This window comes from Pithys albifrons, chromosome 2 (genome assembly GCF_047495875.1).
Source record: "Pithys albifrons albifrons isolate INPA30051 chromosome 2, PitAlb_v1, whole genome shotgun sequence".
Classification (NCBI taxonomy): Eukaryota; Metazoa; Chordata; class Aves; order Passeriformes; family Thamnophilidae; genus Pithys; species Pithys albifrons.
The window spans coordinates 40,090,250-40,100,534 of record NC_092459.1 but is presented as its reverse complement, the minus strand read 5'-3'; the positions used below and the strand labels follow the sequence as shown (position 1 = coordinate 40,100,534).

Below are 10,285 nucleotides of genomic sequence, written 5' to 3'. Positions count from 1 at the left end.
CCAATGCTGTAGGTGTTCAAGGCCCGACTGGAGTTTTGGTACAGTGTGGGGTGTCCATGCCTATGGAGGGAGAGGCTGGGCTGGGATGATCCTTAAAGACCCTTAAGATATGTGAGGCCACACCTTGAGTATTATGTTCAGTTCTGGGACCTCAGTTCAGGAAAGATATTGAGGTGCTGGAGTGGATCCAGAGAAGAGCAACAAGGCTGGTGAAGGGACAGGAGCATAAGTCCTATGGGGAGAGGTTGAGGGAGCTGGGGTTGTTAATGTGGAGAAGAGGAGGCTCAGAGGTGACCTCATCACTCTCTACAACTCCCTGAAAGGATGTTGTAGCCAGGTGGGGATTGGTCTCTTCTGTCAGGCAATCAACAGTTGGACAAGAGGCCATGGGCTTAAGCTCTGCCAGGGGAGCTTTAGGTTGGGTATCAGGAAGAAGTTCTTTATAGAGAGAGTGGTCAGGCTTTGGAATGGCCTGCCCAGGGAGGTGGTGGATTCTCCGAACCTGGGGGATTTTAAGGTGAGACTGGGCGTGTCACTGAGTGCCATGACCTAGTAATCAAAGTGAGGTTGGATTAAGGGTTGGACTTGATGATCTCGGAGGTCTCTTCCAACCCAACTGAGTCTATGATTCTGCGATTCTAAGATTCCACGAGTCCAGTCCCCTCCGCCGGGCCGGAGCGGGCCCGCCCCACCCGGGCAGGCGCATCCGGCGGCCCCGCCCCCGCCGCGCCGCGTCCCCCGTCCCGCCCCCGCCGCCTTCCCTCCCTCCCTCCCTCCGTGCGGGGCTTCCGGCGGCGCCCGGCGCGGCGGCGGCACTGGCGGCCCGGGCGACTCCGCCCTCCGGACGGGGTAGGGTGGTGGCGGCGGCGCCGCCGGGCGGGGACGGGAGGGTCGCGGCGCCGGGCCCGGCAGCGGCCCCCGTGCGGGGCCGGCCTTGCGCGGCGGGATTGGGCGGCCGCGGGTGCGGGCCCGCCCGGAGGGGTGCGAGGCTCGGCCGCGCCGGTGCCCGTACGTTGGGGAGGGGACGCGCAGGCAGCGGCGGCACCGGGCAGTCCCGCCCACATCTGGCCCGCCGCCGTCCCTGGACCTCGGTGGGAATCCCCCAGGGGAAGGGGACTACTCCTGTCGGCGGAGAGCGCGGCGCCCAAGGGTGGGAAGCGGTGGGGATGGGATGGAGCAGGAAGGGAGAACAGTGCCGGGAGCAGACAAAGCGGGTAGCGCTGGGCACGGACTGTGCCCCTCGCCAGTGCCGGGCCCGGCTGTGTCACACACTGACTCCTCTTCACCCACTTGCCCGAGCGCAACATAACAGAGGGCAGGGTAGGAGTGAACTGGCGAGTTGTTTTTTTTTTAAATTATTTTAATTTTATATTACGTAAGTGCTTTGGGGTGCTTCACTTCTTGTAGGTTGTTTGTTACCAGTGCAGGCTGATGAATGGACGTCATTTGGACATGAATGATCACGATTAAGACGAGGGGACATAGTCTTAAGTTGCACCAGGGGAGCTTTAGGTTGTACATTAGGGAGAATTTCTTCATAGAAAGGGTGATGAGCTGTTGGATTCGGCTGCCTAGGCAGGTGGTGGGGTCACAGTCCCTGGAAGAGGTAAAGGAAGGACTGGATGTGGCACTTAGTGCCGTGTTCTAGTTGGCGTGGTGGTTTTAGTTGAGGTTGGACTCTAACATCTCAGAGAGCTTTTCCAGCTTAATTCATTCTGTGATACTGTGACAATGGAAGATAACTGTGGGCCTCATATCTGTGATCAGTGCGGTGAGGAACTGGCTGACCAGCAAGTGAAGCCTATACATAGTCTAGAGAAAACGTCAGAAAAGTGAGAATACAGACAAGACAAATGCACCCAAATTCCTTTTTAAAAGTAGTATTCAATGGCGACTTTTTTTTTTGGCCTGAGGAGGAGAGTTTCACCATAGCTGGAATGGTAGTTGCTCGAAATGAAGTGGTATAATGCTGGTGACTTCAGGCTTTGAATGGAAATGGATACCTGATGATTTACCCATATTGAGAAACAATTTCTTTTATCCATGAAGACAGCCTCCTGAAGACGGGATGGCCACCTGGAGCATGTAATAGGTGTCTAAGGAAGTTTTCTCTTCATTACATTGTGATGCTAAACCACACGAGTCTGGTCCTAACAGGAAGGCAGTCAGTGAAGTAATGTGAAATTCTTGGATTTTACGTGTTTTGGTGCTCATGATGGCAACGGAAGGAAGAGTTTTAGATAGATGGAATTGCCATATATACCAGTTTTATTCAAACTCTAAATTTATAGGTTAGAAATGTGAAAAATGGCTGGGCTTAGTGCCAGAATACATTATGGGACAAAACACAGAAAGTAGAGCCTGAGTTTAAAGTATGCTGTAAGGACTTATTAATTTTTAATTAATAATAGCTTCTAGTTTCAACAAGTTGAGTGTAGATATTGGTATAATCTAGGTAATTAACAGCAAGAGATGCTAACTTGTAGTACAAGTGCTCTGTTTTAGACTGTAATGTAAGGATCCAGTATTCCCTCTGTGCATTAGTGTACAAAGAGAATTAAGAGTTTTCCCATTTACCATATTTCATCTAAGATGCATATATTAAAGTGCATTAGTCTCTCTTCAGGTGGTAAAATCTATTGCTTTTGTCACGTATAGGTTCTTTGTGATTTGTCACTGTTGCTGTTTGGTTTATAGTCAAATAAAAGAAAAATGTTCAGTGCTCCCAAGAGTGAGATCAACAAAGCTGGAGTGTCATGTGAAAATGGGAGATTTCCCCTCCTCTTAGTGTAGGGAGAGTTCCTTGACCTTAGTGATTTGTTAGGAAAGCCCAGATCCTTGTGCCCAAGCAGTCTGTCAGTGTCCCATTATGGACATCCTTCACTGAACAGTCCTGCGGGTGGGAGGGTGATTTGATTGCCCTTTTCAGGGGGCAAAGCCACTAACATAAGGGAGACCCTCAGTGAGTCTTCACACTTCATTCTAGTGTGTTCCCTGCTGCTGGTGGCTGCCAGCGCCTGTGAAGGACTCACACTAACTGTTCATGGAGTAACACTCTTATTAATAAAAATTTGTGACAATGTAAGGTTCAATGATTGCTGGTGATAGTATGACTGCAAAAACGTATTCAAAACAATACACAGATAAGCTCTAATGCTCCATAAAAGTATTTAGTGTGCATAGAGTGTGGTTTTTACCCCGTGGGCATCCCTATGGGAGAGAACACAGGTTCAGCCCGTCAGCTGATCCCAGCAGTTACTGTGGAGTCTTCCCTAACTTTCTCCCCATTCTTGACTTTCATACTGTTCCTTTATATTTAGGTGGAGCTTGAGTGACTTTAATCATAAATAGCTTTATTACTGATGGGTGTAGAATTCTTTCACTTCTCCTTTAAAGGTACAGTCAAAAAAATTGTAGAGCACATGCGCTGTTAGGGGTGATTGTACCTTGGAGGCGGGTAACTTTGGGATGGAGCTGTACATTAATACTACAATTAGGCTTTAATGAACCAATTTCATCTGAGGAGAGAGATTTCACACAAAGTTGCCACAGTTCTTCGCTCAGCAGCAGGACATCTCCCATCTCCCTTGGTTGACAGGTGCAGTGTGGTTTGGTTTATCAGCTGCAAAGTACCATCTCCTTGCCCTCCCTTGCAAGGATTTCTACGGAGCCTGGCCACTGTGTCTTCACTCTACTCCACCGCTTCTGTTTAAATAGTATGAACTCTTGTCTGTCACGTGTTTTTCCAGGGATGGCTCAGAGTTGAAATTTGCCATAATTCTTTTTTTTTTTTAATAAATATAATATGTACACAAATCCTTCATTTTGCAGCCCCTCAGTCTCTAGTATTTCTCTGTATATTTCCCACCCATTCTCAGCAGTCTGGTCAGTGAATAACTGTGTAACTTCTTCTGCTCTTATGAGATGAAATTGTGTTTCTTGAGGAGTTGCATTCGCCAAATCAACCAAAAAAAATAGGTATAATCATAGATTATGCTGAGTTGGAAAGGACCCATCAGGATCATTGAGTCCAACTCCTGGCTCTGCGCAGGACAGCCACAAGAGTCTCACCATGTGTCTGACAGTGTTGTCCAAATGCTTCTTGAACTCAGACGGCTTTGTTGCTGTGGCCACTTTCCTGGGAAGTTATTCCAGTGCTCAACCACCCACTGAGTGAAAAAACTTTTCCTGAATCTAACTTAAACCTCCCCTGACTCAGCTTCATGCTGCTTCTTCGAGTACAATAATCGTTAACAGGAGGGGTTGCTTTGAAGATAGAAAATAGATTTGTATACATAAATTCCCTGTAAAAAAAGGCAAAGTAGACTGAAGAGATCTAGTGCTTTTGACTGCTTTAGCTTAATTAATGCCTTTTCCCATTAAATAAATACAGAAATCCTAAGACATTTCACTTTACCAAGGTTTGCTGTGTTTGGAACACAGTTGCTGTTGGTTTGAATTACAGTCTTAGGAGACTTTATGTATTGCATGAAGGGAAGAAGGGTTATTCATAATAGGAAAAGGGGATTTGCTCATATAATTGAAATAGTGGTCAATTAAATAATACTCTGGGTAGGAGATACTGTAAATAATGTGATAGACTGTAATGTATTTTGAAAGAAGGTAGCTTCTCTCTAAAAAAAGTTTTATTTCAGGTCTAATTCAGTGTGGTTCTCTGGAGTCCTGTCTGTCTTGTAAAACTAGAAGTAACATTTTGGTAGCTCTTTGAGCTGCTCTGACTTGAGACCCTTGCAGCCTTACTGCCCCCTCGAGCTAGCACTGTCTGGTTCGAGGAGAACAGACTTGCTTGCAGGAGCGATTGGTGTCTGCCTGGGCAAGCCCTAGGACTCATCTGACTGCAGCAGTGCTGGCTGGAAAGATGGCTGTGAAGCAGAGCAAGAGAGGTCTGTGTGCAGCATGAGGTGGGGGGACAGAGCTCATGCAGCCCTGGAGAGAAGCTGGGAATTGAGTCCATCCTGGAAGTGCAAAATGAATACGTAGACGTAGGATAGCACCTCATGATGTTATTGTATGTTCATAGCATGTTGCTTTTTGTTTCTAACCAAATTGTTCATGTCTTCTGTGCTAGTCTCTGGTGGCTGCTGAAGGTTCTGGTCTTTATTAGCAACATTTCAGTCCATTTAATGGAATTGACAAAAAAAATGATGATATGAAAGAAGCCAAATAAAAGAAAAGAAGTAGAATACTGCTTGGTGGGAGGATAAAAAGATAAATTTAAAAGAAGCCTTTATTAATCTTCAGTTTGGCATAATTATGCCTGTACAAAAGAAAACTAATAATATATAACAGGCCAAAGATGCTTCCAGAGTTTGGAATGTATAGTTACATGGCCCTAAATAGATCCCTTTAACATAATCAAGCCGTTTGAGGGAGGGAGGAGTTTTCTGCATAAACTTTGAATATACATGAACAGCTCTGCTCTGGAGCTGTTTTGTGTTGTTGCTTTGCATAGATCTGAATCTGAATTTTTATCTTTTTTTCAAAGTTAAATCCTTTTAATTAGAAATCAGCTTGACCTGTGGTGGTTCCTGAAAAAATCCCTTTGTACCATCTGACCCTAATGAGCTGTCTTTAATGTAATTCTTTCACTGGCTTATTATCCTTTAACCTCCGGAGCAATTTTTTGTTGGTGTTTTAACTTCACACCATTCTTAATGCTTCTTTTAAAATGCCAGAAGAAGACTTCCTATTTGTATTGTAGTCCTAACACTTAATTCTTCTTTTATAATAGTTTTGTTTCCTCTTGCTTACTATAAATGACTAAATCCTATATTGTTCTCAACTCTTTAGAACTAATATACCTCCACTTCTGTTGTTTAAACTAATATGTTTTGCTAATACAGTTTTACATTTATGAAAACTCTGCTCCTACTTTTGAGCCTATTGACTGGTACCAGCCAAAATTGATAAACTTGTGTCATTGTCAAGGATATCAAATTTTTGCAGGTTTTATGAAATCATCAAGTTGCCAGAGGGAAATGACCCAGATTAATGTTTCTGCTAGTGGAAAATATGCAGTGTGATTTCAGGTTACCTGCTCTGTTAGACCTGGCTTAAAGTGGCTGGGTAGTTGATATACAGCTCTGAACCGCCCAACAGTTCTGCTGCTCTTTGGGAGCTGATAAGGAGCACGGCTGGGCTTTACAGCAGCACTGAGAGCAGCGGGCTGTGGCCAGAGGAAGCCTGGACTTTGCAGTGCAGATGTGAAGTTGTGTAGGTTGTGTGTGTGAGATAAGTGATTCCCAGCTGATCTTGAAGTACCCCAGGTGAATAATTCTTAAAATTGAGATCTGTAAAGCCATAATTTCCATGGAGCAGCCCTCAAATCATGTTAATGAATGAAATTTTGAAGAAGGTGATGTATATGCTGATCTACCCCTGATTCTGGGGCTTGATAGCAATACATTTGTTGAAGTTTAATGTCTGTTGGCATATTCTGTAAATGAATTTTCTTTTTAAGAGGGAAAAATCCAGACGGACAATGTATTTAATTTTCACTTACAGCATCTCTGCTTTGAAAAAATAAAATCGCAGTTTTCAGTTTGGAGTTGTTTCTTTTAGGGTTTTGGGTGTTGTGGGGGTTTGTTTTGTTTTGTTTTTTAAGGAAGAGAGATTTGGGGTTGCGCTGCTTTTTTCCCAGTGCCTTTTCTAAGAGGTGGTTCAGGTTGTTTGGGGGAAATGTGACATTATTGGTTGTTGAAATTCCAGGAGAGGTTGAAGTAGATCCAGCCTATCATCTTATGCCTTCCCTTCTGCACTGAATGTCAGTAGCAATTCATGTTATTGACAGCTGTGTCAACATGTGAACCTGAATGAAGGACAGGAACTAAACAAAAGGCTAATAATAGAAGAGGCAAGAAAGTGAGAAGTGAATACTTATTTAGTAAACTTTGTGTCATGAGTAAGAGGGGCAAATAGTGCAGCCTGCCCTTATCTTTTACCACAAACACCACCTTGTTGGAAACATTCAAAGGAAAAAGAGCTGTTTGTATATGTATATGTGTTTGTAAATACGGGAAACAAGCAATTGACCCAAGAAACACACACCATGAGTTTGTATAGAGGCATACAAAAGCCTCTGTTTGTTTAGTTATTTACCCTACTGTAAGCTTAAGCTTCCAAAACCTCTAAAGTATGGTCTTACTTGTACCCATTGCAGACATTAAATATGTGGTTTGTTTGCCTGTCAGTGTGGGGTGTGGTGTTAGTTGTTGTCTGAGCTGTCTTCTGCAATAGAAGGGTTGTGTCTGTTGGTTCAGAGATTGCCACAGTATGTAATCCTGTGATAAACTAACAGGCAACTCCAGTACAGCCTGTTAAGAAACATTTACTCTCTTTTGAGATACGCTTTGTCATCCCTATTTTGGCATCTAACAGGTTACAGGCTTTACTCCTGGTAAAGCTGGTGAAGGAGGTAATTAGAAGGCCAGTTTGTGAGAAATGGTTTGTAGTACCACAGGATGTGAATTCATAGCCCAAGTGTGTTCGGTACTGTCAGTGGAAACTGGAAAATACGCTCCAGATTGGGCTGTATGTTGGTAAACCTCAGTTTGCATCACGCAGGTACGAAGCGCCTGCTAAATATGGGACAAGCATATGTAAGAGGATCTTTATTAGTAGGGAATATGATACAGCCCTTCTGTGTCCTGTAGCCAACATTCAGCTATAAATGTTTCCTCACTGTTATAAATAGAAAACTTCAGTAAAGTGACTTACCTTTAATTTAGCTTTTTTTTAATTATTAAACCTGCTTGTTTGATTGTTTTACTTGTGCTGGTGTAGGATGTGTAAAATACATTAGTATCCTTAGTAGTATATTTTGTGATGGGTTTTTTAGGTAGCTTAACAGTATGCAGATCCAGTACATTTTATGTTTAACTGATTTGTTACATAAATGGAAAAATTTTCTCTTGTCAGAAGTAAAATGCTTTCTATGAGGACTTCGGCTTCTGATGCCAGGACTTTTTTGAAGACTTACTTTGTTACATGGCTTAAAGGCAGATGATGTTGTTCATGAATTCTGAGCACCCTTCATCAGGCTGATGACCCGTCTCTCATTGGTGTATCCTGTCATGGACAACTTCAAATGGTAAAGGTAGTGTTTTTGTGAGTCTGTTTCAGATTAGTGCTGTGATAGATGAAGCAGTGAGTTTAGTTTGTGGTTTAGATTAACAGCCCTGAGCTCGCTCTGTTCGCTCTTAAAGCCGTTCACAATGCTTTTAAGAAAATGCTTTTCACAATGTTTTTAAGAAGCTGTATCTTCACAATGTGAAGTTGTACCTTCAGATACTCCGTTACAGTTGTTTACAGCAATGGCCACATGTCATTTCATACTTGATTTCATTTCCCTGAGTCTGTGCAAGTTATTTTCTCTTAATAAATCTCTGAAAATAATGCTTAATTTAACCCTCAGGGTTTTTGTTGCTTGAGGGCAGGTTTTGGATAATATTTCTTCATAGTTTTCTCTTTTTTTAAACACAGTACATGGGAAGGAAGCCACATTTAGTAACTTCCAACTAAACAATTGTCTTACAATAAAATCTAATAGTTTATTAATATTTTAGTAGGAGTACTTTGTTTAAGATCATATTAGAAAGAGCACAATTTGCTTTCTAAGAATGTTTTATCTGCTCTCTGTGTTTATTCATTCTCTTTTATCAGCTCTTTTCCAATACACCACAAGCAGTTAATGCACCTTATAAAGGATTCCTGACTTCTTACATCTTCCTAAGTCATATCTCCATGTCACCAGTGTTTCCCATGTTAACAGTTCTGAGCATGTTTTACTATATGTGCCTTCGTCGCCGAGCTAGGACAGCGACAAGAGGGGAAATGAACAGTCGGAGGGCTATTGAATCGAACACCCGAGCCTTACCTATCAATGTTGAAATAGTTCAGTATGCCAAAGAAGTGCTGGATTTCAGCTCTCACTATGGTAGTGAAAACAGCATGTCGTACACCATGTGGAATTTAGCGGGTATTCCGAACGTGTACCCCAGTTCTGGTGACTTTACTCAGACTGCTGTCTTCCGAACTTACGGGACGTGGTGGGATCGTTGTCCCAGTGCTCGGCTGCCATTCAAGAGGACGCCGTCCACCTTCTGTAGCCAAGACTACGTGGAACTTGCTTTTGAAGAACCAGTTTATCCCACTGCAGTGCACATTTTGGAAACCTATCATCCTGGAGCTGTAGTCAGGATTTTGGCATGCTCTGCAAATCCTTACTCGCAAAATCCACCAGCTGAAGTAAGGTAATTTTTTTCTTTTCTCCTCTGTGATTTCCTGTAAGATATTAAATGCTACAAATAGTGCTGTTTGGTGAACTTCCTACTATTTGTCTAGTTTTTTATCTTACACACTAACATTTGCTTTATTTCTGCATATTTTTAAAACTGTGGTGGCATGTTTTGATAGCAACTTCAGAGATGTGGATGTTTTATAGGAAGTAATGCAGATCCTCGTATCAAATTTAATTTGTGCAATGATCGTTTTTGTGTTGGAATTTTATGAGCAATAATTGTTATGTCTGTACAAAAAGCACTTTTGAAATGGCAGTTGAGTTCTACCTCCAGTAAGAAACGCAAATTGTGTAAAAGTAGCTGGGGATTCATGGTTACTGTATCATTCTGCTTTAAGTAGCCATCGACTTTCTTCTCTGCATGCTTTATGTTGCATGTATAGTATATTCAGGCACTGTAACTATTAATATGTAAATGAGACTAAAACCAGAAGCACAGAACAGTCAGACAAAAGGTAATGCCATTTGTCAGATCTTTATTTTTGGTCTGATCAAAGGGTGTGAGCTGCACTTTGTTATTACACTCACTGCATAGGCTAAAAGAAGCCGATTTGATCCTCTTTGTTTTCCTCATAGTAGAAAGTCCTAATGACATTCCAGTTGTAGGGTCAGATAGTGACCTGGGCAGTGGTAACACAGTAACGAAAAACACTGTATGAGGTGTGAGGCTCTTAGTGAGGAGGTGAGGAAATAGAAATGGGGGGAGAAAGAGAACAAGTCAAAGTACATAGTGGGCAAAAACATTGGGAAAAGTATACGCAGTATATGCCGTCAAAGTACTCCGTATTAAAAAGAGATAGCAAGCTATAAAAGAAGGGAGAGCTGATAGAAGAAAGACTTAGCAATATGCATCCTGTAGAAAATAGTATGCCAACAAATACTGTATTGTTTTGAAATGCACACTTTGCTGGTATAAGCAGTATAAGCTTAGATATTGAGTGGAGTTTTTTTCCTGACTTGCCTTTT

General features: G+C 42.7%; 1 protein-coding gene across 2 annotated transcripts in view; it reads left to right on the top strand.

Annotated features, from left to right (window-relative positions):
• Nucleotides 1-772: 772 nt before the first annotated feature.
• Nucleotides 773-10,285, top strand: part of FBXL4 (F-box and leucine rich repeat protein 4) — a 63,958-nt gene continuing 54,445 nt past the window's right edge. The window contains exons 1-3 of one of the 2 annotated variants that reach the window (XM_071548794.1): nucleotides 773-849; nucleotides 7,939-8,110; nucleotides 8,683-9,272. In XM_071548794.1, the coding sequence (XP_071404895.1) occupies nucleotides 8,108-8,110; nucleotides 8,683-9,272 (593 nt within the window). In that variant the 5' untranslated portion in view covers nucleotides 773-849; nucleotides 7,939-8,107. Of the gene's footprint in view, nucleotides 850-7,938; nucleotides 8,117-8,682; nucleotides 9,273-10,285 lie in introns of both variants that reach the window. The other variant, XM_071548793.1, reaches the window with a different exon arrangement.